Source organism: Canis aureus, chromosome 29 (genome assembly GCF_053574225.1).
Source record: "Canis aureus isolate CA01 chromosome 29, VMU_Caureus_v.1.0, whole genome shotgun sequence".
Classification (NCBI taxonomy): domain Eukaryota; kingdom Metazoa; phylum Chordata; class Mammalia; order Carnivora; family Canidae; genus Canis; species Canis aureus.
Window position 1 is genome coordinate 5,702,282 of NC_135639.1, and position 26,784 is coordinate 5,729,065.

At 51.1% G+C, this 26,784-nt stretch overlaps 1 protein-coding gene across 17 annotated transcripts in view; it reads left to right on the forward strand.

Annotated features, from left to right (window-relative positions):
- C29H10orf90 (chromosome 29 C10orf90 homolog) overlaps positions 1-26,540 on the forward strand; it is a 212,734-nt gene extending 186,194 nt beyond the window's left edge. For 7 of the 17 annotated variants that reach the window (XR_013367690.1, XR_013367692.1, XR_013367693.1 and 4 more), the window contains 7 exons: positions 3,266-3,556; positions 6,599-6,783; positions 8,995-9,172; positions 22,088-22,151; positions 22,472-22,788; positions 25,428-25,527; positions 25,617-25,749. Coding sequence is in view for 8 of the 17 variants with exons in the window: in XM_077877226.1 (XP_077733352.1) it covers positions 3,266-3,556; positions 6,599-6,783; positions 8,995-9,172; positions 22,088-22,151; positions 25,428-25,527; positions 25,617-25,655 (857 nt within the window). In the remaining 9 variants the exon portion in view is untranslated. Of the gene's footprint in view, positions 1-3,265; positions 3,557-6,598; positions 6,784-8,994; positions 9,173-9,500; positions 10,270-22,087; positions 22,152-22,471; positions 22,789-25,427; positions 25,528-25,616 lie in introns of those variants that run through there. The other 10 variants (XM_077877226.1, XM_077877231.1, XR_013367691.1 and 7 more) reach the window with 9 other exon arrangements.
- Positions 26,541-26,784: the final 244 nt, after the last annotated feature.

Sequence of the window (26,784 nt, forward strand, 5' to 3'; positions counted from 1 at the left end):
TATAGAAGACCAACCTGTAGGGTAATGTATTTTATTTTATTTTATTTATTTTATTTTATTTTATTTTATTTATTTTATTTTATTTTATTTTATTTTAATCTTATTTTATATTTATCTTATTTTATCTTTTATTTTATTTTTTATTTTTTTGATGTGATTTTATTTTTTGATATGATTTAAGATTTTAAGATTTTATTTTTAAGATTTTTTTATTTTTAAGATTTTAAGATTTTATTTTATTTTTAAGATTTTATTTATTTATTTAAGAGAGAGAGACCACAAGTGGAGAGGAGGGGCAGAGGGAGAGGGAGAAGCTGACTCTCCCCACCCTGAGCAGGAAGCCAGACGTGGGGCTCCATCCCAGGACCTGGGATCATGACCTGAGCCAAAGGCAGATGCTTCACCCACCGAGTCATCCAGGCACCCCAGGGTGATGATGCATTTGAGCATGGTTGTCAGTCAGGACCGTATGTCAATGGGTGGACTAGTGGCTCAGTAGGGGCTCATCTAAGAACATAAAATATTATAGGAGCACCTGGGTGACTCAGGTGGTTAAGTGCCCGACTCTTCACTTTGTCTCAGGTCCTGATCTAGGGTCATGACATCGAGCCCCACATCAGGCTTTGTGTTGGAATGTGACTATTTCAAGGAAACAGTGGGAATGTGGAACAGAGGGAATGTGACTATTTCAAGGAAACCCGCGGTGCCCCAGCTCTTCCAAGTCCTGGCTCAGGAAAGAGGCTTTGAGTTTGTGTCCAAGAAATAGAAAATGCCTGTCAGAGGCTGCAGCTTTATTCACACCTCTCTTAAGACTCTCAAGACGGCCAGAGCCTGCAGTACAGTGGGCCGTCACCGGGCTGATAGGGTTTAGGATCGGGGGCATGAATCGAGCACTCTCAGTCCTGCCCACATGCAGGGCAGCACGGGGAGAAAGCCAGTGCGCCTCTTGCTCTGCGTAGGGCTGCCCGGGGACAGGGTCACGGCTGATGGTTGCGCTTTTCAGAATCCACAGAAAGAGAGCTGATCAATAAGTTGTCAGAAGCGTCCTTCTCAGACTGCATATTTTTCTCTTCTCCAGCACATAAACTACTTCCTACTTTCTGGGGGGTTTAACTCTTCCACGTCACAAGTGGACCACCCGACTTGCACACAGTGGTTCACGTAAGAATTTACATAAAACCGGACAGGTCGCTATAGGTCGCTGGGTCAGTGTCCCTTAGAGAGCCTGACACCCGTGTGGAAGGAGCAGATCGGGGACTGCACCACTGACCGCTGATTTCGTTTTTGATTCTTTTAAGAGAGCTGCTTGTAAAAGGAAGCAACATTGAAAGGAATAACCATTTTGAGACATCTTGCATATGACATCTCGTGCTTAACCAGAATTGACGGTTTTCAAAGTAAAAGTTTAGAAAGTTCTGTACAAATGAGCAAAACCCAGCCTTTGCCGGAGGATGCCATAGGTCATCTCCAAATGACAGGGCCATAAAAAGCCTGTCATTTTCTTAGTACCTCCAATGTTCTAGGACCCACGAGGTGCTCCATGTCATTTTGTTTTTGTTTTTAAAGATTATGTTCTTTCACAAGAGACACAGGCAGAGAGAGAAGCAGGCTCCCCATGGGGAGCCCGATGCGGGACTTGACCCCAGGACCCCAGGATCATGTCCTGAGCCGAGGGCAGATGCTCAACCACTGAGCCACCCAGGTTTCCCTCATTTTGTTTATAAGAACATGGAAATCTGGCTTTATCCTCTATTGATTCGCTTGCCCTAGACCCCAGAGCCACCCTCTCTCTGTTCTTCCGGCTGCCCTGAGCTGCACATCACCACATTTAACCTGTTCTCTTTGTCGGGGATGCCAGGGCGCAGGGGCTCCACCGAATTGTGGACAACTGAGATATTTTAAGAGAGGCCCCCATTCTAATCAGTGCCAGGGAGTCATGGGCTCATTTCCTTTCTGTGTATGACATTTGAAAAAATCTTGCAAGAACCTTCTAAGAGTCCTTATTATCCCAGCAGTACTTGGGACTTTTTTCTCCCCAGCGCACAAGGAGGCAATCTGACACATGCCCCTGGCAGCGGGGGCTCCGTCCCCCTAACATCTCCCAACATAGGAGATGGTGCCGGCTGAAGAGTCACCGCCTTACTTAAAATGAATAACTTTAAAACACTTATGGAGCATTCCAAAAGAAAAATAAAAGGTAAAATAAAAACCAAGAGTATAAAACAGGCAAACAGTGAAGAGAAAGTCTGTCCCCCACCTGCAGTTCCTGGTCCTGCGCTGCCCTCGAGGTTCCAAGGTGCCTAGCACCTCCGGGCTCCTTCCAGGGATGTCCTGACTACATAAGCACTTACCCAGGGAAGCAGAGCTGATGCACGGTCCCACATTTTGCTTCGTTCACCTGAGATTATTGCACATCTACACAAGAGCATTTGCCCTCTTCTCTCCCCTCGCTGCAAAGCGTGGAGGCACCTGGTTCTAGTAGTTCCCCGTTGAGGGACAGAAGGTGCTCTCTAGACTTTTGGTATTACTGTGTGGCAACAAGCAGCATGTCGTACACATTTTCGATCCACTGCTTTATGAGAGGTAAGCACCGTGACCTCATAAATTACCTCCTACGTCCGGACTCGCCATTGTACACAAACTCCATCAATGCTTCTGCATCAATAATGACAGGCAACATTTATCGAGGGCGTATTGTGTGTTAGGTGCTGTGCTAAACACCTTACATGGATCAGTATTTTTTCATATTATCTCGATTTTAATTGCTATAACATTATCCTATAAAAATTGTCTATATATAAATGTCTTATTATATACATATATGAACTTACTCTGAAAATAGCTATAATAATATTTGATGTGATTACCTCGTGATAGTATTACCTCGATTTTACAGGTGGGGCTAGATACCTTAGGAGTGATAGAGGTGGGATTTGAACCCGGGTACTCCGGCCCCACGGTCAGTAGCTGAACCACCACTCTGTTGCCTATTATCAAGAAAGCCATCTGAGTTTCTAAGGGCTTTGGTGAGCACAGTGTATGCCCAGGCTGAATGCCCAAGAGTGGCGTATACAGTGGAGCTCTTCAGTGAGCTGGGGGGACGTCCTAGCTGGAACAGTGACCACGGACTGAATGCCACCAGAACCCTCCAGAGGCGGTCCTGCAGCCTGAGTCCCTGTTCCCAGATGAGCAAGGTGTGCAGAAGTCAGTACCCTTGATGGGCCCTTATCAGATGTTTTGAGCACAACTCTTGTTTTATTTTTAGTAGAAACAAAGGTATTTTCTGGAAGCAGCAAGAAGCAACTGAGAGAAGCACGTGTGACTTTGTCTGCTCCCCCAGTGGAACACAAGCTGGTTAAAGATTTCCTTCTCGATGAGTATAGCTCTCTAAGCAACTGCTGTCAGTCTAGCAACTTCTCTGAGCCTTCAGAGAGTCAACAGCAAAGCCTCCTGAAATCCAGAATCCCTTTATCCGGGTTTCTTTGCCCCTTACAAGATTTATGCACACCTCCACAGGAAGACAGTGGTGTTCAGATAGAAAGAGAGTTCCCCAAAGGTAAGGAGCAAGGGAGGCAGGGTTGAGGTGATTCCTCCTTGATATTCTAACGGAAAATGGTATGATGCCTTCCTGAGCCCTGGTTCACACAAGCCCACCTCGTAAAGCTGTCCCTGCTCCGCTGTGGGAGTCGAGAGCAAGCAGGACCAGCAGGTTTCCATGGTGGGTGAGTTCTCCCTCCCAAGTGTGGAGAAGACAACCCTGTGTAGGCCAAGGGTTCCAGCCCTGCTGTGTGCAGGGTCCGTATTGACTAAGGCCAAGAGGAAGGTCACTCCCAGGTGCATGGTGGGCTCCCAGGCTTAGCTAAGGAAGATTTGAGATGCCGATGTGGCTGCTCTGAGGTCCACCAGGCTGCCCGTGGTCCTCTGTGACTGGCTAGCTAGGAACAGGGCTGAGAGGTGCAGGCCTCACAGTGCCCTCTAGGTAGGTCCTAATCCGACCCTCGCCCAGAGGAAAGGAACCAAGAATTCCAGCCGGGCCATCCCTTCTCTAAAGGCCAAGCAGCTGACCCCCTACTCCTACTGCAGTGAGCACTGATCTATAAAGGAATATAAAGGTAGAATAGAAAAGAGATCTGTGGTGCCCAGTTTTCAACGAGAGAATTTAGATCTCCTGTTGCTCTGAAGGTTTTCCCGAACTTAGCTCTGGATGAGGAGAGAAAGAAACCCACCAGGTTATATGGCGTTGGGATAGAAAGGTTAAAATGGCTATGGTAGTTGATTAAAACTGATTCCACTTGGGAGCTGAGTTAATCCCTTGCTCCTCTTCCATTAATACATGAAAGAAGCATTTATTAAATACCTACTGTATGCACACCTACCGCGTGCCACTCACTGTGCTCAGAGCTCCCTGCCCTCCAGGTGGTGTCAGCCCAGGGCTGGAGACACCAGGATCCTACCTGTGTGCTGAGCAGTCAGGAAGCTGCAGGTGGCCGCAGGGGCTCCAGGGAGGGGCTGGGCGAGACCTCCCCCTTGAGGAAATGATCCTAAGCAGGGGTTTGAAAGCCGATTGGATGCTTACAAATCAGACCTGAGGGTGAAGAGCATTGCAGACTGGGGGAAGGGCACACACACAGCAAAGAGTTGATGGAAAGGATGTGGTTGATTTGGGATCCAAAGGGCCAGAGTGCTGGGGACAGGGGAGGGGCTCAGTGGGAGTCTGAGGTCGTGCGGTCAAGTTGGAATGTCCTTAAAACCCACTCAGGAGGCTTGGACCAAAGGTAGGGCCAAGCCCTTGAAGGACAGAGATCGAATTAGATTTACTCTGAAAGAGATTGCCTACTGGATGGTGGGGGATCAGGGGGAAGAAAGAGAGAGGGTAGGGCTGGGGGCTGAGACCCCCAAGACTCCGAGGAGGAACACAGACTGGGGAGGAGAGGCCACAGTCGTGGAGAGTTTCACGATACTAGGGAGCACTGATGTGAGCACCGATGAAGGTGGGCGTGCCTGCACCAGCCTCGGGTTGCGGGGCCTCGTGGTGGGGTGCAGGTGGGAAAGGATCTAAGGCCCTGTGGCGTCCCTATGGATGAGCTGAGCCAGGAGGAAGTTCACGGCAAGAAAGGGGAAGAGTGTGGGGGGAGGTGGTTAACTCCAGCAGCAGGGGACTTGGGGGATGGATATCGGGGCAGGTCGGTTGGGCTGAAAGCAGGGATCGCGGCAGGGGCGGGGGGGGGGGGGGGCGGGCAACAGGGAAATCCTCCAAAAAGAACAAGAGCAAATGCCTGAAGGAATGGAAGAGAATGCCTTGGGAGCCTCTAAGTTGGTGGTAGAGAGTGGAAGGCGAGAGTTGGAAGTGGGCCATCCCCCGTGAACGAGCTCCCCGGAGTCTGGTCTGCCTGCGGCACTTGGAGGCCTTCGGGAGCATGGGTGGGTTTTGCACAGAGAGAGGCCTGCGGGTTCCGGCCGGAGAGGGTCCAGGCAAGAGAGGTGGCTGTTCTGGAAGGGGCTTCAGGTCGGAGATTCAGGGGACTGTAGAGATGGAACCCGGGGCCAGGCGGGCCTCCCGAGGGCCACATCTCCTCTCCCGACAGAGCCAGAGGCTCCTGGGCTGCTCCCATGAGGGACGCGGGGTGGATGTGACATGGTGCCACCGCCCTCGAGCGACACAGGCATGTGAGGTTAACACGTCCTGTTATGACCCTGCCGCTGGGGGTGTGCAGTGTGTTCTGCTGTGAGAACACAGCTGCGGGTTGGAGCTGCTTTGGGAAGGGGGGGCGCTTCCGATGGATGTGGGCTCGGCCTGCAGGTCGGAGGTCACTGGGCATGGGAATCAAAGGGGCTTTGTGGTGATGGGAGGGCATGTGGATGAGGAGTAAGACGCTATTGAGTTGCAGGGCTGGGGAGGCTGTGTTGGGGGGACACGGGGACAGAAGGGACAGTGTGTCCCTGGTGGAGCTGTTGGTCAGTGAATACACATCAGTCCCTCCTTCCACGGGCCAGAGGCCACCCTGCCCGAAGTGCTATTGAATCGATGTGTCCCCTGACCTTTGCCACAAGGGAATGTCAGGATGGCCTCGGGAAGGGGCCAGATCCAGCATCGAGAGACAGATCGTTCCAATTACACATGTAAAGCCAGTGGTAGTCTCTGGCAAATGAAGGGGAGGGATAAATAATTGAACACCATTTTTCTGTCTTACATCATTAGCGTAGCAAACAGAAGATAAATTAATACACTGTCCCCAAACAACTGAGCTGCAATAATTGTACAGGACACACTTAATATGAGGCCCAGAATAGAAAAGTTTCTTTTCACTGTGAACAAAGACATTCTGAACCCTGGAAGCCGAGGGAATACCTCCACGGCGTAATTAGCCGGTCGCGAAGTCTGGCTACCCACAGACATTCCTGCCTGTGACCAGGGCAGTTGGGGGAGGAGGGGGAGCGGTGGGGGCTGTTGAGGCAGGATCTTGTCGACTTAACGAGGCCCATTAATAACCCACTGGTGTTTCTACTTTCCAAGTTGTCTTCTGTGTCTCGTGGCTCTGAGGAGCCAGGAGAAAATCTTGCTGCCCCTCTAAATGGGACTCTAAATCTTCTCTCCCAGGGGATTACAAGTGCTGTGACTTGGTTGTGAAAATAAAAGAATGCAGGAAGAGTGAGGAGCCTGAGCCAGCACCCCCCGAACCGGCACCCCCCAAACCAGCGACCCCTGAGCCACCAGAGACCCCTGACCTGTCTGAAGACCATTCTGAGGGTCAGCGAACACCTGTAGGCTCCTTGACCCTGCAGGTAAGGCCCTCTGTGCACCCGGCTTGATCCCGACCAAAGGGACACCTTTACCCGGAGAGTCCGTGGGGCACGATGTCACTTCCACCTCTGAGACTGGAGGCTTGACTCCCCTTCATAATGGCTGTGTGACTCTGGGCAGGTCCCCTAGCCTTTCTGGGCCTCCGTCTCACCGTGTGAGTGATGGAGAAACGATGTCTACTCTGCTGGGCTGGAAGGAGGATCACATAATACCCCCAGTGACAATGATCACAGCAGGGACAGCACGTCTTGAGAACTTACGGGTGATGCAGGGCAGGTCGCTTCATAGGCATCAGAGCGTTCCATCCTCGCAGCCCCCCTCTGGGGCAGGGGTAGGGGTAGGGCCCCTATGATTTCATCCTCGTGTAAGGATATTAAGCTTTGGAAAGATGAAGGAGGTTGCCCTAAATCATATGGCCATGAGCTCAAGGATATGAAAGCTTTCATTTGGTGTCTGTTCCTGGTTGTAAAAGTAATATGTACACGTTTTTTAAAGTTCAAAATTATAGAGAGATAAGGATTAGAAGGGCAGACAACTCTGAGAAAGCCCCAGCCAGCAGCATGTTGTATAATGAGACACCCTGTCTAGGAAAGTACCTGATATGTCACACACCTCCCTGCAGATGTGGAGATGGTGCCATCGGCTGGTCCCTGCCCCCCGGGGTCCTCCGTGGGTCCATGGTGAGAGACTCCTGATGCCCCCGAAGCAGCCATGGGCCAGAGGGCTGTTCCCGGGGGCTGTCTGTGCAACCCCAGTGTGCCTGGGACCGAGGGATGGTGCCATGGAGACCAGCTGGCCAAGAGGACCCTCCTCCTGCCACAGCGCCTGAGCTGCACCCCCCACCCCCGCAACCTGGGCTCCCAAAGGGCTGGGAGAGGACTGGGGCGGAGGAACAAGCCCGCGATGGCAGCGCAGCCAGAGAGCCTCTGCCGAGCACCTGCTGTGCGGGGTGGGGGGCGCAGGGCAGTGGCCGCGAGGGATCCAGCGTGGGTGAGACATGGCCCAGCGGGGCCCTAAGTGCGTGTGAATCAGTTGTAGGAGGCGGACTGTGAGGTTCCACGATGCTCAGGCTGGAGCGGGAGACGGGCCGGAGCTTCCCGGGCGAGCTGGAGCTCTAGCTGGGGGTGTGGCGGGCTCCTACCCCAGGGCGGAGCACTGGCTGGAGGTTTCCACAGAATAGCGGGTGAAGACCATGGAAGGCAGTGTGGAAAAAACGGGGGCGGCCCTCAGATCCACCCAACTGCAAGGAGCCTCGGGTTGCGCATCTGTTGAATGGGGATAAACAGACCTGCCTTCCAAGGTCAACGTGGGGGTTCCCAGAGACACCTAGAGCTCAGAGCCCAGTGTCTGACACAGAGTGGAACGCATCCGTGGACCCAAGTATGTGGATTAGGGCAGGGGTGGAGCGGGGAGCGTGCTGAGGGGCAACGGGGCCACGCAGACATCCCTCCGTGAAGCTTGCAGGGCCAGTTTGCAGGGGCCCCTGGGGGGCTCAGCGGTTGAGCGCCTGCCTTTGGCCCAGGGGGTGATCCCGGGGTCCTGGGATTGAGTCCCACGTCGGGCTCCCCGCAGGGAGCCTACTTCTCCCTCTGCCTGTGTCTCTGTCTCTTTCTCGGTGTCTCTCATGAATAAATAGAATCTTAAAAAAAAAAAAAATAACCAGTTTGCAGAGGCAAAGATACTTTGCCAACTTTGCCGTCCTGGGAATAGACGTTCCCATTAGCCAGGATTACGGTTTCTCCTGAAAAGGCACGTATTTTGCCCTGGGTGGAGGATCTGAGTCTGTGTGTGAGGCTTCCAACCCCCAGCAGAAGCAAGTGACTCATAAACCCTTCCTTTCTTTCCCCACCCATGTGTCTTTGGAATATGCAATTCGGGGCACTTGGATTTTGGTCCTTTGGAGATTGAATGGGTGGCCAGGGAAGGAGGGGTGGGTGGCAGTGTGCCCTCTCGCTGTCGGTGACCACGGGGCCCTCGGTGCCGGCCGGGGCTGACCCGCAGGAACTGTGTCCTCATGACACGTCTCCTACAGTCTTGACATGAGGCAGCAGCAGAAAGTCGGGGTGTGCTCACGGCCGTGGCTGTTGGTCTCTGAACGTGGTCCTTTCGATCAGCTTCCTGACCAAATCAGAGGGGTGTGTTGTCTGTGTCACTTCTATTAAAAAGGTAAAATATCTTCGTGCTGTTTTTAGGAAGCACTGGAAACCCGCAAACCCCAGTTCATTTCTCGCTCCCAAGAGCGGCTGAAGAAGCTAGAACATATGGTACAGCAGAGAAAAGCCCAGCGGAAGGAGAACCTGGGGCAGAAGCAGACCCTCTTTCCCATCCGCACCAACAAGAAGCAGTTCACGGTTCCCCACCCCCTTAGTGGTAAGCTACAGGTGGCTTGGGAGGGCAGGTGAGGCTGGGGGGTAGGGGGGGCCTGAGGGGCCGGGACCTTCACCCACAGTGATGGTGCAAATGCTACCCCTGACCTGCAGCGGCCTCGGGTTTGCCGCACGCGCCCCAACCCCAGTATCCTAAAGCCCAGCCCGTGCTGGGCGCCCGTGTGGGGCACTGGGTTCAGCAGAACGCGCTTGGACACGAACGCACCTCCGGAGCTGGGCAGGAAGCCACACGCCTGCAGCCGCCAGGGTAGCAAGTTCACATTCTTGGCTCCCAACAGACATTTGCAAGAGATCCCCTCTGCCCTTTATAGATTGCAAAACAGATCTCCGGGCGCGAGGTCGATTCCAGCTTGTCTACATCAACATTCGTCATCTGGAAACCCCTTTCCCGCTGTGAGCTCCGAGAGTGGATGCCCAGCTTTCCAAACGCGGTGGGGCTGGTGTCGTGCTGACCCCGGGGAGGGGCGGCACGCATAGGCTCGCTAGACAGGGAGTTCTCAGGAATCTTCTCTGGGCCAGGCACCTTGCTGGGAGCCGCGGATGGCGCGGGGAGCCAGACGGGCCTTGGTCCTTTCTTCTCGGACCTTATAAACAGACTATTAAAGCAGCAAGAATAATAAGAAGAGATGAGAGCAAAACTGGGGACCTACGGAAGGCCTGCCAACTCAAATCTGAAAATCTGGAGGCCTGGGGAAACCTCCTTTTTATTCCTTTGGACAGAGGAACAAGAGCTTTCTTCGTAGCAAAACGTGCTGGCCCCCAGGAGGTGAAATCATGGGTATAGATCTAATAAAAGTCCTCTAGGGAAATAAGCATATTCAATAAAATGCAGCTTAGCAAACATTACAAACAGCGTAGGGGAGCCTGGGTGACAGAGGCCAAGGGGTGTGATGCCAGGATGCCCTCTGACCTCTGTGGCCCGTGGGCAGGCCGTCTCCTTCGTCCACCCACGACGCTGCAGGTCCTAAGACCCCGGGCAAGGGTCATCCTTCTCGTGGCAGAGGATTTTGCTGTTCCTTCCCAGTGACGTTTTCCAGCATGCTTTTTCAAAAAATTAAAAAAAAAAAAACAAAAACAAAATGAACATGCAAAGACTTTCCCTCTTTGACAATGTGTCTCACCAGTGTTTTCAAGCTGCCTGGCTGGATTTGGGTGTGTTCTCCTGGGGACTAAACTCTCTGCTGGCTCGACAAAGAGCAATCTGGGTTCAGGAGCAGACTTCTCAGGTTACCACGAGGGACCAACCGTCAGCCGCAAGTGGGAGCCCCCTGCGCCCTTGGATGTCTGCGCTTGTCCTGGGAAGGGCTGCCAGGGTGCTCGTGATGGGTGAGCCACTTGGCCTCGACATTTCTGAAGATCTTGCTTGTTAGAAAATGACAACAAACACGAATCAGCGCCGCCGTTGACCTCGGCAGATTCATGTGCAAAAAATGGCATCTGATTAGCTTCCTTTTTAGTCAGGAAGTTTAGTTTTAGCTTTACTTTGTGCAGGAAGAAATGGGGACCCAGAGACACCAGGAGTGTCTTCCGTGTGGGGCCGTTCGTCAGCAGCGGCACAGGGTTCCTCGTCCCCTGGGCCAGCTGCCTTCCAGCTGTGGGTGCCAGATGCTCTAAGATGACCATCGTCGTCTCCACTATTGGAGAGATGCCCGTTGGGCCCTCCTCGGGCTGCTTTAACAAGTGACCACAGGCCGGGTGGCTAAAGTAGTAGAAATGTGTTGTCTCAGAGTCCGGGGGCCAAAAGTGCAAAATCAGGGGGTCTAAATGGCTGGTTTTCTTCTGGATGCTCAGAGGGAGCATTCACGCTAGGCCTGCATCCTAGCTTCTGGTGGTTTCTGGCAATCCTTGGTGTTCCTTGGCTTACAGATGCATCACTGCGTTCTCTGCCTCATTCTTTACGTGGCCACCTGCCCTTGTCTGTGTGTCTTGTATTCGAATTTCCTCATCTTAGGAGGACACCAGTCTCTGATCGGGGTCCACCCTCATCCACTATCACCCATTCTAACTTACACGCGTCTGCCAGGACCCTGTTTCCAAGTTTATTCACAAAAACAGATTGAGTGGGGGGTGAGGACCTGAACATGTCTTTTTGGGGAGACGGTATTCTCAGCACTACATTGTCCAACTGTGGCATTTCCCCCTCAACAGATCTGCTTACAAGTTCATGTTAAATGAAATCTTTAAACAAAATTCACTTTATTTTTTTAAAAGGATTTTATTTATTTATGAGAGGCACAGAGAGAGAGGCAGGGACACAGGCAGAGAACAAGCAGACTCCCTTTGAGGAGCCCTATGTGGGACTCGATCCCGGATCCCAGGATCGTGCCCTGAGGCAAAGGCAGACCCTCAATCGCTGAACCACCCAGGCGTCTCCAAAATTCACTTTAAATGAATATCTTGAAATCGTCTATATTAAAGGGCGATCGGACCCAGTCAATGGTTTTAATAACCAGTCAATAGTTTAAGTACCTTTTCGTCCCCCCAGCTCGGAAGTAGCCACAGCCACTAGGACGCTGTGGGCAGGACTTTGGGGCAGGGGTTTTATGGCCACTGCCCGTCCCTGCCGTATTTATGTGTCGATGAGAGCTTTATGCTCCTGTTTGTTTGTGTTAGGTCAGTGAAATCAGACAACTTTGGAAACCGGAGCCTCGTGCGAGCTGGGGCAAGGGAGAGGGAGTGTTTAGGGCCCCATTAAACAAGTCTACGGTACACATCTTGTCTTCAGCCTGTCTGCTGGCAAGATGATAAAAGCGAAATGCAGATGTTTTCCTTACATGCTAAATTAGTTAATAAATCATATGCGTGAACGAGCTGTGGCTACAGTGTCAAGACGTCGGCAGGAAAGAAAGAAGGAAGGAAGGCAGGCAGGCAGGCAGGCAGGCGGGTAGGCTTTCCGAGCTGGGCTAGCTGCCTCCCGTCGCCGGGGTTTGCACAGCAGTCTGGTGTCGGGGACGCACCTGAGAGGCTCAGGTGGGTGCTCTGGTGGCTGACAGGTGCCTGGCCGGCCGGGGGCTGCCGGGACGGCGGGCATCTAAGTGGCGAGCCTGCTGACAGCGAGGGCCAGGGCGCCGGCTCTGCTTCCTGTTGACCCATGAATGCCGAGCAGTTTTCAGGGTTCAGGGCCGGGCCGCACGTGTGCATGCACGCGGACAGGTGGACAGGTGTGGGACAGGTAATCGAGCTCCCTGCTGGTAGATGGGGACGTTCATGAGCAGCTGAGACTCCGGGGAGACCAGGAAGCGAGTAGCCTTATGAAGGCCTGTCTCCACCTGCCTGTCTCTACTACTCGCCAGCTGTGGGTTGAATCAGAGTCAGCACACGCGTACGTTCTTTTCCTGGCCCGGAGCCCCCCGGGCCCACCGTGGTGTGGCTGTGGCAGTGACACGGGACTTTGCTCCTCTGTCACTTCGCGAACCTTTCTTGAGAACTCAACCGTGTGCCAGGTACAGCCCCTAGTCTCACGGACCTCCCCAGCTCGTGGGGGAGGAAACACAGGGAGAAGCGCCACTTGGGGCTGGTGGGCAACTTCGGATGGGGAGACCTCCAAAGCGTGCTGGGCTGAGGCCGCGTTGGCTCATCGAGGCGCAGAGCAGGTGCAGCGGGATGGGGGTGCGTGAGGTGTTGGGTCGGCTCGGATGGAACTGCGGAGTGGGGGTGTGGGCCGAAGGGGTGGCAGACGGGCCACAGAGGAGCCCAGGAGGGCTCACAGGGATCATGAATGCTGCTTCCAAGTTGAACCTTATTCCGAGGTCAAGAGCTGAGGCCAGGGCAGGACGGGATGGGCAGGCCTTGGGCAGGGCAGCGGGATCCAGGACGGTGACAGATGGGACAGCTTTTGAGGTGATGGGATCAATGTAAGGTAGTGACTGCTGAGTCGTGGGGGAGAGAAGGTGAGAGCCAGGGAAGCAGGAGGAGGAAGGAGGAGACCATGGACCTGCAGTCTCAGGGCCATCCCCCGCCTTCCCTGCCATCACTACCTGGCTCCCAGGGGCCTGGGGGTTGGTCCCTAACTTGGAATGTTTCAGAATTAGTCATCGCTTCTGCCTAATAGGATGAGTGAGGGGCGGGATGAACAGAGAGCGTCAGGTGTAGGCAGCGCCTCTGTAGCCTGTAGGTGCTCCATCAGCGGCGCCCTCACCACCGCCTGCTGACCAGGGTGTGGCTCCGGCCTGTTCCCGCTGCAGCCCCGCAGCCTGGGAGTCCAGCCCAGAGCCCCCCCTGGATTTCATCCCGACCCCATGACCTGGGCCCCTCCTGGCCTGACTCTGCCCACCCCCCACACTTCCCAGTTGGTGTCCTTAGCTGTCTGTCCTTGCATCAGAGTCCCGGAAGCACCTAAGAGAAGCCTTGTCTGTCTCTCCTTGTCTCTGCCATATAAAATGTTGCCTCACCTCACTGGCCCTGCCTAAGTCCAGCATCTTCCTTCACCTCTTACTCCCAAGGCCCTTCCTTCTGGTTCCCGTAATGCCTGACCTGCATGGTCATGGGAGCCCCGCCGTGCTCTCATGCAGTCCTGGCTGCTTCTGTCTCTCTGCTCTCTGCCTATCGGGATCCTCCTGGTGACCCACACACAGTGTCCCCCTAACCTGCAAATGCCTAGAAAACCCATGAGGCATGTCCCCTCCTTCCATGAAGCTCTCCCTGATATTCCCATCCCTTCCCCTGCCCCACCCCATCCTGCCTTGTGAGGGCTCATGGCTCTTGTATGTCTCTGGATCCCCAACCTTCTTACCTTCTCCACCCTGGCTTACGGTCAGGTGGGGATGCTAGTAAAGCTCCCCCTAGACGGTAAGCGCCGACGGGCACACCCCGCACTGAGTCACTCTGGGCTGCTCTGCTGCATGTAGCAAAACAGACTGAATTCATCTGAATTGCATTATCCACACTTCCCAAGGTGATCCAAGTCAGAGCCATTCAGATCACGGACCAGTAGAGGAACGGAATTCTCTGGAAGGCACCGCAGAATTCCTCCTCCAGCAGATCTGCCTTCACTGATGATCTTGGCCAGAGCAAAGTATTAAAATGAATTTGCATTCCCAGAGCGTCGAGCTGGAGAAACGACCCAGCAGATATGAGATGGCAGGGAAGTCATCGCAGTCATAAAAATGTGCTGTTCATCATGCAGCTAAGCTGAGCCCCGGCCGCATGGTCCACGGCTGGTCCGCCTGGTCTGATCTCGCGAATGTTCTCCCATAAAACATCTGAATAAATATTTGGGGGGGGAGTAGTTCTCCCAATATTACTCACAAAGGAATTTTTAAATGTGCTTATCAGATAAAAGTCATTGTTACTTCATCAGTTCTGCAAAGAAAACAAGCAGCTCGGTTTAGCTAAGAGACTGTTTCCCTGATTCAAAGATCTTTCCAAGTGCGCTATTATGGTGTCCTTCACAGGCCGATGATAAAGGTGTTGTGTTTCTTTTTAAGAAACGTGGGAGAAAAAGACCAATTTACGTCTGTCGGTTAGAAGGACAGTGCTGTTTCCAATGAAAATAGTTCAAGGTGGAAACAGGAATTACAGAGCGGTAAGGAAAAAAAAAAAAATCACTTTATGGGAGATTCCTTTTCCCAATTGTCTGGATTTTATTTTCCAAATGATTTTCCTTTTATCTCACGATGCAGTTTAGTAGTAAACCTTGCAGTGACACTGAGTATATAAATCTACTTGGCAATGGGAAGGAAAGTTTATTCATCATCTGTAAATCACCATATTTTGTGGTTCCCTAAAAAATGCTGGCCAACCCTGGAATTGGAGCAAACAATGACTCTCATATCAACAGTTAATCTTTCAGACTTTCACTAACTGTTGCTGTTTTACAGTGAAGTGTGTGATTTGAGCCATTGTTAAAGTCCCTTTAAATGAGTAATTTAAACTTGCCGTTGAACACACACACTTTTAAGGGAAATGTGGGGAAAGTAGAGCAGATTTTCTTTTTAAGATAGATTAATTGCTATGCTGTAGGTATAAACACTAACTTTGAAAACTGATGATTATGACTGTCAAAGGCACCCATAAGTTGTGCAACAATGAAGACTGCTTACATTTGTTTCACCTTGTTTCCCCTATACTTTTCCAACCTTGGAAATGCTTTTATCCAATTCTCGAGAGTCCACTTTGGAAATACTGCTCTAGGACTCTCTGCTTATGGAACTATCTACCGTGCTTTGCTAAGGAAACCCCACCTCCTGGAGTTTAAGTCTTCCATTTCCCACAGAAACCTGGGATTGTGGAATGGAGGTCTTACTCTCCTTACTTGTATCCTTTGGTCTAGCAGTGCCAGGAAGCAAGGGTTGAGGGCCCTGGCGGCCTCTGGGCTGTAGAGTTTGGTGCCACCTTCACGGTCTGGGGTCTGCTTTGCCTCATTGGAAGCTTATCCATTGACAGGCTCTGTCTAGACCTGTCTCCATGTAGGTTCCTCCGGCACCCGTAACCATGCCATCATGCTGGTACCCAGCACAAAGTCCATCAGAGGAAAGGAGCCAGTCATAGTCCCTTTGGAAAGTATTTCACAAATGTGACTCTAAAATAATGGCAAGAGTGGGCGTTATCTATACCAAGAGCTTAAGTAGGAGTGATGCAGAGGAGAGGTAACCATTGATACAGGCTTGCCTTCCTCTGCGGTCCTCGTGGCTTTCATGAGAGCCAGCAGAGAGCCTTGGGCCCCTTCATCGTTTGCTGGGCCTTTGAGGAATAACCAGATAATACATAGAAATATTAACATTTGTTGTCTTTGGCCATAGGGATGGAGCATGGATGGAAAGGAGCAAGGGTGTTGGGAGGATGAGGAAGCAGAGTAGAAAAAATCCATCCCCCACTTTGTCACTAAGGAGTCAGGGCCACTTGGGAAGAGAGCTGGCCTGGCAGGAGCTATAAGCCAAGTCTGGAATCACATAGCAAAAGACCCTGAAGGAGCAGGGAGGGAGGTGGGGGGACTTGGCTGGCTGCTCTTGGTCCAAGCACAGGATAAAACCAGGGATGGCATGAAGACTCCACTTCTTTCCACAAATGTTCTTCGTAGACATGTTGGCCTTGGGGATCTGGTTCCTCTCGCTGGGGGAGCTGAAGTTACGGCCCCTGGGCCCCACCAAGGGCTCTCCCATTATGAAGATTTGTGGGCAGTCTCGTGGGCTGCTGGTGGTGTTGGCGGGCTGTTGTCACCACCAGCATCCCTGCCCGGCTCTCTGCCCCAGGACAAAACTCTGCGCGGGGACTGAGCTCTCTGCCAACAGACCGAGTGACTTGTGTAACCAGCGGACTTCATACCTTAGTACCTGTGGAGAGAAGTCGGCATCCCTGGAGACCTCTGGTGTGTCCTTGAGCTCTTGATGCTGTGTCCCTTCGCCGGAAGGATGGGAGAGCCTCACTGCGTTTTCCAGCTCTGACATCAGCCCCTCTCTGGTGTAGCTGGGTGGTAATTGAGCCGAGCATCATTTGCATGTCAGCGCCAGCATCTGTGCAGCCGCCACCACCTTCCAGGGCCCGGAGCAGCCTGCCTATCCTGTGGAACTGCCATTCAGAGCAGGATTCCACCGAAGGCCAGAAATGATCTGAGAAAAATGAGAATGTTTATCCAGCACAGGATTTTATCATCGCAAGAGCACTTCGGAGGCAAGGCACTGAAATATCTTTCCACTCGCCTTTGTGCGGTGCCGTGTGTACCATTTAATTTCGGGAGGCTAATTAGCCCAAGCTAGACCACTCCGCTGTTGCCTGTGTCAGGCAGATTAGAGGTGCCACCAAAGTGAGCTGAATAGAAATGTGCAAGGGACTGCATTTAACTCTTGAAAGCCATGATGTAAGCACTCCGGCCGAAAGGATGGCCAGCTGCTCAATGGCCTTGTGATCTCAGAAAGCACAGATACTGGGGTCCTTTGTTAGGGAAAATCTGTCAGAGAACCGCCCCCCCCAAAACCCGCACCCCATCTGCATTCTTTTTCGATAGACCCAATGTTTCACAGAAGATGCCGAGAGGTGTAGACTTGGTATGGACACTCCAAAGTGATTTATTGGCTCTATGCTGGATTCTCTCCAACAGGCATCTCTTGGTTTTGGGGGTTTCTCAGGTGGGGGGTGCAAGGACCTGAAGGATTCTTCAAAGTGCTCAGGGTGACTGCAGAGAACAAGCTCCTGGGAGGGAGCTGTAGTAATAAATCCAGTGTGAACTTGATTATCATTTAGATTACTTGCTCAATAGGGAAAAGGAAGCTTTGCAGTCAGAGCCGTAGATAGGGCCCCATATGGAGGGAGAACCACCCCAGGCCCATAAACAACCAATCATGCTGGCGACTGGCTGATCCTTGCTGCCTCCTGGCGATACAAGGTGAAGGCCACCTGTCCCCTTGTGTGTGTGTGAGTGTGCGTGTTCACACACATAGGAGGCGAGGGTTATTAATAAACACGTGTGTTTACAGAGACCGATGGGGGTATCGGGACTCAGCTCTTACTCCGCGGCCACCCCACCCCCCCCCCCCCGAGCAGCCTCGGGGGCACCAAGATCTTGATAGCTTGTTACTGGCCAACTTTGAAACAGGCAAGGGGTTAAGTGTGTCTGGCCTTGCCAAATTAAATTATCAACAGGCCCCCTGGCTTCGATACAAGAATGAGCCAGACACAACAGATTCGGGGTTGGGGGGGCAGGGGAGAAAGGATTTTCCAGAAATACAGAAATGGGCAATTTACCTTAGAAATTTTATTGAAAAAACTGAAAACAAACCCCAAACCTCCTCTCTTTGAGTGTTAATGAAAGGTAAATACAACCAGGGTTCTCCTCGCTCCCTATCAGTGAATTGCAATAACAACGCTTCAAGGAAAATCCATAAACGGCCAATAAGCAGGCTGCAAATTGTTCTCACCAGTCACTTTAATTTCATAAAGGCAGAATTTCATTCAAAGAGAATTGATAGAGGCGGTTTTGCGGTATTTTTTTTTTTTTTTTAAACAAAGCGCATGCAGGGTGGTTTCCATTCTACGAAGTGAGGCCCCCAGTGGATCCTGTCGCACGGGGGCTTGAAGAACCGACTCTTGCTGCACACAGGTCCCCGTGGTTCTGCGACATCCCCCCACCACCCCCTGGGCCACCCTTCCTCCCCCCACTGTCAGCGTCAGCTTTTTTTTTTATTTGTTTTTATTGAAGGTCGATTTGCCATACTAAGATTCAGCTCTGCTTTCTCCTCCTGCCAAGCCCCCCCAGCCCTGCTCTTGCCCCCAAGGGCTGCCCACTCCCCCAGGAGCCCTCTGCCCCATGCAGACAACATTGGTCCCGGCTCCGAAAGACCTTATTTTTCTGGCTCTCACCCTGGGCTTTAAGCCCTTGGTCTTAGTGACCTTTGTGTCTCTACTGCATAGCACCAAAGGGGTAGAAGCCTAGCAGGCATCTGGTGAACAGTTGCTCCAGCCCACAGTCTGGAAATCGTCCCCATCCTCTCCCAGCTCACCACTCGCTTCGCCCACGGGCAGTGTCGGTGAAGCCAGAGCCCACCAACTTCGCCCTCGGAGCACTGCCCTCTCTAGCTCCCCCTCCAGGTGCCTGATTCCCTCCCCAGGGCCTGTCTGTGGCTCCTCCATCTGAGTTTGTTTATGAACAGCCGCTGGCCAGCTTTTACCAACACTAATCAGATCTCCTGGTTAGAACCCCACGTGGTTCTCCATCTCGCTCACTTTTTTTTTTATTTTTTTCATTTATTCATGAGAGACACAGAGAGAGGCAGAGACACAGGCAGAGGGAGAAGCAGGCTCCTTGCGGGGAGCCCGATGTGGGACTCGATCCCAGGATCCCGGGATCTGGCCCTGAGCTAAAGGCAGACATTTAAATGCTGAGCCACCCAGGTGCCCCCCCCCTTTTAAAAATATTTATCTCTCTCTCACTTTGAAGAAATACTCCTTACCAGGCTTGCAAAGCTGGCTTACAAAACCCAGTACAGGTGGTTCCCAGTTTGGGTGCACAGTAGCATAGTCTAGAGATTTTGGTTTACATTTCCAGTGCCCACGCTCGGGCATGGTGCTCACAGTCCCCGGGGGGCTCTCAGTAGGTGTGCCGGGCAGGGGGGTGGGTAGTGGTGCTGTCTTTGATCTTGTGTCACCTGCTGGCCTGACTTTGCTTCATCCTCGAGCTCTCCCTCCCTCACACTGCATCCATTGTGGCCCTCGCTGGTTCTCCCCACTGACCCCCTTCTCCCAGAGTCTCCCACAGCTGGTCCTATGTTCATCTGGGTTCTGGTTTCAATATCTCTTCCCCCCACTGCCCCAACCCCCCTTTACCATGTGATCACGTTTCATTTCCTTCCGATCACTTGCCTGATACTTTGTGGCTGGTTTGTTAATCATCTAAACACCACACACCCCCCACCCCAACAAATGAGGTTCATGATGGTAGGATCTTACCTTTCTTCTGAGCAACCCCTGGTGATGTAGTAGTTGCTCATTAGATGTAGGAGGGAGGGAGTACAAGAGAAACACATTTGGGGTTGGCCTCATGGGAAGTGGACTGGCATTATCAGGGCTTCCAGTATGTGGGTTCTGCAATAGGAGTCGGTGGCAGTGTTCTGAGGTTAAGAGCACGTGTGGACAGGGCTGGATTAATTCGGGCTGAAACCCAGCTCTGCCATTCACTCTTTCACTTCATGAACCTGAACAGGAAACAGCCCTTTGACCTCAGATTTCCCCAATCCTAAAATATGGAAAATCATGAGCAAGTCACAGGGTTGGTATGAAGATCACATAGGGAAGCATCCAATAAATGCTAGGAGTATTGTTATCAATAATAACAAGGACCCCCCACCACCACCATGTCTGATGTGCCATTTCTCCCCTCTCCTTCCCCCCTCTGAGAGCCAGATAGAGTTCTATGTACTCTGGTGAGGTTGAGAGCCATCAGCAAGCCACTTGCTTTACTTCAAACAACTTCCTTCAGGCGCCCAGAACCCCTGCTTCTCTCTTTGGTCTCTCTATTCATCAGATGGGCTTGGTGGTGTTATGAAACCTTTAAGTCAGCAACTAAGGAGCACTTTCCCAGAGTGTGGGTGGAGCCCACCAGCCCAGGAGGGCCTGGCCGGCTTGGATGCCGGACCTACTTGTTTTGCACCTAATGTGGGCTGCTGGGCCCCGAATTTCAATTCCTGCTGAGGCACAGCAGGCCACGAAGAGCTCAGAAAACAAAACAGTGGAGGTGCCAAAGAGCTCACATTTGCTTTTGTTTCCTCTTGGAAATAAAACCAAAGCCGCTTTGTGATATCAGGTGCTCTAGAGAAATAAACTTAAAAAACAAAACAAAACAAAAAAAAAACGAATTTCAGAGTACACCACAAACCATTGGATTAAGATTATAAAAAATATCACAGATACGGCTTGTAACGTTTGTATTCCTTGGGAGCACCATTATCTGTCTGGGTTGACCGCACCCTAATCTCGAGTCCCTCCTGAGGAATGCTAATCCAGGCTTGACTCTTAATTTTTTTGTAGGGGTTCCTTCTCCTGGCCTGAGTGGGAGTCTTCAAAGTCACACAACCACTTTCCCAAGACCTGGTCGCCTTAAGGTGACACCCCATGTCTTTGGGAAAGTCATCGGGATGTTTCTGAAGCTTTCCTTTCTGGGGCGAAAGCCAAGGGTGGGCGCAATGGTGATGTTGACTGCTTCTTTCTCTCATGCCTTTCCAAACACTGGGGACGTTTCCCCTTAGCTGGGAAAATTCTTCTGATTTTTTTTTTCTTTTGTCTCCTCTCCTATTTCTCTTTGGAATCTTATCTTTGAAGTTAAGTAATGGTGCCATTTTTTTCCACTCATGTTCAATAACTAGACTACAAGCTCAGCCACCCTGTTGTTTCCAGTTTGTAAATCAGTAGCTGTGTTTTCTTTCTCTAGAGGGGAGAAATTCATTAGAATTCCTGTCTCTACCCCACCCTCGTGTATATTCGTGGAGAATTCTGCAAGCCCGAGAGGTCTTGCGTGACTCCACAGGAGCGCTGAGTTGGGGGGACAGGCCCCCCATGGAGGAGATTGATAGGAACATGTGAGGTCTTCACTGGGGATCACAGGGAATCCACTTCAACTCTGTGATACTTAACTAGGATGCTCAGGTGTCTGCCTGCTTGTGCTCAGTGGAGGAAGGGACCTGGTCCCCATCCAGGTGTTCCAGGAAGTGTGGCAGCTTCTCAGAGGTACTCCATGCAACACGTACCCCAAGAGGATTTTTGTGTGACAGACTCTTGGCCAGTCTTTAGGGTCAAGAGCCTTGTGGGAGATGGAATTATTGCAGGAGGGTATTCACTATTTTTTTTAAAAAATACATACCACGCTCAAGTGTGCCATCTGTAAGCATCATTGTGATTAGTAATATGGACTTACAATGAAAAACATTCCAGACTCATAGTGATTAGAAGTGGGTAGTCCTGCAGGAGAATGGATGCCAAGGTTGAGTGTCCCTGACCGAGGGCCCCGGTTGTGAGTGTCCACTCCTGCTCTCAAAATGCTCTAGTGATAGCAGGGAGATGTCCTTGTCCTTCGAGACAAGAGCCTAATGTGGAGATCTTTCACCTGACACCCAGGGCCCTGAACCCAGGGTGACACTTAAGCACATTTTTGTGCCACCTTGGCGCTGCCCCCCCTGCACACCGAGACTATTGCTATCTGAGCATATGCAAGGGTCACTGTCTGCAAAGTATGTTAGGTGCTAACCTTGTGCTTCATGACTGTATTTATTGCCAAGACCAATCTATTGGTTGTCCATTTTAATATAACCGTTTACGGTGTCTGAGTGTCTGCTATGTCGTGCAGTATCTGCAGCAGGGCGGGGCTTAGACTGAGGATCAGTAGCAAAGTGTTTACTGAGTCCACTGTAGTGTTTCTCTAGAATGTGCCGTATCCATACCTTCCAAAATTAATCCTCTTTCTCTTTCATTCCAGATAACTTGTTCAAACCCAAAGAAAGGTACATTTCAGAGAAGGAGATGCACATGCGATCTAAAAGGTACTTGGTTATTATGTGATATCGAAAAATGTGGGGTGAGGCGGGGGAGGGTGTCTGATGCATCCAGGCGCTGTCCAGAGGAGTCACTATTTCCAGGTCCAACTTTAATGTCTTGAGGTCTTCTTGGCCGTGAGTTTGAAAAGCTGGCTAAGAGAAGTATAGTTGTCCAATTGCACCTCTGAATGTTAATGCCGTTCTTGGAAAAGCCTTAGGAAAGCGGTGGGTCTTGGATTCTGAACTGGTCCAGTAATTGGTCTCTAAGAGATCCCCAGACTCGTAATGGGAATGCTTCTGCACATGTTCATCGTCTCTGTGGGCAGGTGCTGTGTGTCGCCGTGCACCTTTGAAGGTGATTTTATGAGGAGAGAGGCGGTTTCTCCTGAGGGCCTTGACAGTAGCAGAGCCTGCAAGAAGAGAGTCCAGACTTGGAAGCCCGTGGCACATGGGAGCCAGCAAAGCCACCGCGGGCCACACGCTGGCCTTCCTGACGCTGCATCCCCAGCGGGCCTGGTGGCCCTGCTGGTGCAAACTCCCCTGTTCTGCTTGGCTGCTTGCAATTCCAGACCCCCACAATTTCACCAGCCTGATGCACACAAAGGCGGCCATTCTCTCTGAGCCCTGGCCTCCTACCCAAAAGGCAAGAACTCAGCAGTGTTGGCCAAGTTCATGCAAGTAAAATGTCATTTGTTTATAGTAAAGTATCTAGCACTGGGACGCACTCTAATAATTACACCCAATTGATAGCGAGCTTAGGAAAACCGCTGAAATAGGAAGAATATATTTCTCCACAGTCCAGGCACAAAAAAATCTCTGCTTTTAGCATGACCGAATTGTTTCCATGATAATTGGCCAACTTTGAACATCTGCAGTGTGTGTGTGGGGGGGCTTTGTAAGTCAAAGAGTGGAAGTGACAAGAAGGGGAGCATCCTATTAGCCATCTGATTCACGGATTCACAGCGTTCTAACTGGGGGTGCTGAGGGGCCACCGGGTTTTCAGACTTGCTGTTTGAAAAGTGCAGAGTTGTGTTCTTTTTTTCAATTTTGTGAGAAAATTCAGCTGAGTCTTCCCGTCCTGGTCCCTAAACCCAAAGCTGCTATTTCAGAGCCTTGCAATGAAAATGCTAGATCTCAAAGCAGCATTCAGGGTCGACAGGATGGCCCTGTGGCTTTCCAGAAGAGGAAACCAAGGCTCAGGGAGGATGCAGGAGCTAGGTTATGGGGCATGCCCTGGATGGAGTCTGTACTTGGGTTTTCACTACGTCCTGGGTGGGCTCTGACCCCGGCTCTCAGACTTCACTCACCCACAATCACACTGGACCTTTCTTTTCTTTTGTATTCTTTGTCTTTAGTTGTATTGTTAAATCACATTTTCATTTTAAAAACTCAAACAGTAGAGAAAAAGCTGAAGTCTAAGTCCACTGTCTTCCCCTCCTACCTCCTACCCCACTTCCCTGAGCCCAATCCTTTCCCCAGAGACCCACAGTTATCACCTTCTGTGTATTCTTCTTGGCCTTTCTCTCTGCTTGGAAATTGACTTTTATTTGTACATCTACAATTATCTAACTTTAAATCATAAATGGGGTCATACCATATAAATTATTTTCCCATAGCTTACTTTTTTGCTTTATAATATGTGAGTTCTTTCTGTGTCAAAAGATACAGGCATAGATGATTTTTCTCATTGGTTCTCACTATCTGCTGAGTGGGGCATGGTATGGATGTACCATAATTTATTTAGGAAGCCCTTTTAACAAAATACTATATCAGACACTCCAGGAGTGACACCTGGGAATTTTTATCTTAAGCTGCCCACACGATTCAGACGGTTCGTATCCAGAAGACGGCCTTCTGCATCTGAAGGGATTTCCACTGGAGCTTTGGGACATTCAGCTTTCCTACTGATTCCTTATCGTCTACGTCCCTGGCCCTTTCCAGAATAGTTCCTGGACATGGAAACTGTGTGTGTTTATTTACTCATTCAACAAGCATTTCCCAGACACTTTATGCTCCATGGTTGGGGGAGAGCGGTGCATAGAGAGAGTCCGAGCTTCGAATCCCAGCCCACCTTTAGCCAGCTGAGGGACTTTACACGAGTCTCCCATCCTCGCTGGGGCTTGCCTTCCTCAATATACTCCTAACTCTGGGAAACAAACAAAGGGCTGCAGAAGAGGAGGTGGGGGGGGGGATGGGGTAACTGGGTGACGGGCACTGAGGAGGACACTTGATGGGATGAGCCCTGGGTGTTATACTATATGCCGGCAAATTGAGCTTAAATTTAAAGAAAGGGGGAAAATGTGGGGAAAAATCATACTCTGGAGGACACAACATGCCTCTTTGAACTGTTGTGAGGATTGAGAACATATATGCCAGGTGATTAGCCTCATGCTCAGTAACCAGGATAAGGTCAGCTGCTAATACTGTCATCAGTAATGTTTTTATTCATTGTTAGTTATTATTTTAACCGTAGAACCTATTAAACAAATTTTGTCTGGCTTTCAGATGTGAGAGAAAATGAAAAAAAAAAAAAAGTGTTTATCCGAGTGCCATGTATACAGCAATCCCAGAGCTCAGCTGCAGTCCTTCTACTGTGGGTTCTTGCAGAAATATCTTTTGGCGTCTGTACACAAACAGTTTCCGTTAAGAGGTAGGAAAGAAAGGTCCAGAAGAAGGTCTCTTGGGCCCTGCTCGTAACTCAGAAACTCTTGATTTTACACCAGGACCAAAACACAATACTTTATGCCTGAGACGTGTCTGGAAGCACTTGAATTGGGAAGGCAACAGGTTAAGAGGGAGACACACATTTACATGTGTGATCTTCCAGGACGGCTCCTGCTACTTCCATTTATTCCCTGCTCCTTTTCTAAGTCACGGGAAAGTGTCCAAAAACTGTGTAGCAAAAAGGTATCTGGGGCGAGTTTACACAGAGTGGCCAAGCGGCGGGTTTGGAATCTCCCACTTTATGCAAGCGAGTCGTTAATTATCTCAGAGAGACTGGAGGGGCAGAGAAGTGACTGCCCCGCGGACAGGTGGCCTCCCCGCTCTGACTGGGCGGGGGGGGACCCACGGACTGTTGGCGCCGTCACAGCCCCCCCGGCCCATCCTGGGGCCTGTCGGGGCAGCCCTGGGACTCGGCGTCTCGCAGATCCGAGATGGCCCATCCGCAGCTGGCCTTGCCTTTGAAATGGAAGAGCCTGTCGCCAGGACAGGACACAGACCCGCCACAGGCACACACGGTGTCTCGCCACCACTCAGAGGGTTTTTCTGACTCTGTTTCAGAATCTATAATAACTTGCCGGAAGTTAAAAAGAAAAAAGAGGAACAAAAGAAGAGAGTGATCTTACAGAGTAACCGACTCCGCGCTGAGGTCTTCAAAAAGGTAATGGCCCGGCCGCCAGCAGGTGTGACGTGTGTGTGGCGCGCAGATGCTGACCTTGAACCTGACGTGTTTGTCTCCTGCTTCCCTAGCAATTACTGGACCAGCTCCTTCAAAGGAACGCGGTCTAACCACAGGCTGCCCTGTTGACCCGCTACCTGGCCCTGGGATGACTTCAAACGCTGGATCAAGCATTAAACTTAGCATTATCTTCATGATATGAAACACTTACTTTTCATTTTTTTTTTCCATAAAGAAAAACATAGCTTCCTGAATTGCTTACCCAAACTGCACAGAAACAGTAACCCTTGAGGGAGCGGGTCGGCAGGCCATCAAGGGGTGACCCACGTGATGTGAACCGGTAGGAACAGGCTCCTCATTTTTCCAATTTGGAATTGACCTTTGGCTTCTGATGTTTGCCCCCACCATTCCCACCGAGGCAGAAAGGCCTTACATGGTTCCACGGGCCTAGATCCCAGGGGGTTATTCTTGTTCATCGGATTGTTGGTACCCGCATCTATCCCTTTTTCAGTATCAGTCCCAATTTTTGCCAGTTCAGCCAACTCCAGGCTTTGGGTCAGCACCCAGAATGTTTAAAAACTCCCTGGATGTGTGGGCCGCGTGCTGCTGGAAGCTGACCGTGGATGCAAGCAGGTGCTCCATCCGGGACTCGGGAACGTGCATTCTGTTTGTCTGTGACCCCGGGGTGGGCAGGGCCGTCCTCACTACCCCACCCCACTCTGCTTCTCTTCATTGATAGAAAGTCTGTATCCACAGGAGCTAGGGGAGCAGAATCGGTGGGAGAAAAATTATAGGTAACTTCAGTGTTTCCTGCAAAGCCCCCTCTTACCAAAACAAAAGCTGTGTTGCTAAAGGTGGCCTGAGGGCCCCGGCTCTGCCATTTGTTCTTCCAACGTTGACGATGTTCATTATTTATACATGTGTGTTTGGGGAGTTAAGAACTAACTAGTTTTTATCAAAAATGGAAATAAATGCGGTTATTACAAAAATGAGAATGTCGCTCTGCTGTGTATTCTCTGTTATGAGCTGAAGTTGCTGTGGAGGATGCTTGTTGAGAAATGAGATCACGGCCAGTGGGGGCCTCTAACCCACTCCTCTGCCACCTTCTTACCACCACAGCACCCAGGTCAGGAGCCCCTGCCCCCCAAGTCCCTGGAGAGAGAGAGGCCCCGGGTTGTCCCCAGAGAGCAGGGGTGAGAAAACAGGGAAACTGGAGAGCGAGGGTTAGGATCCCAAAGG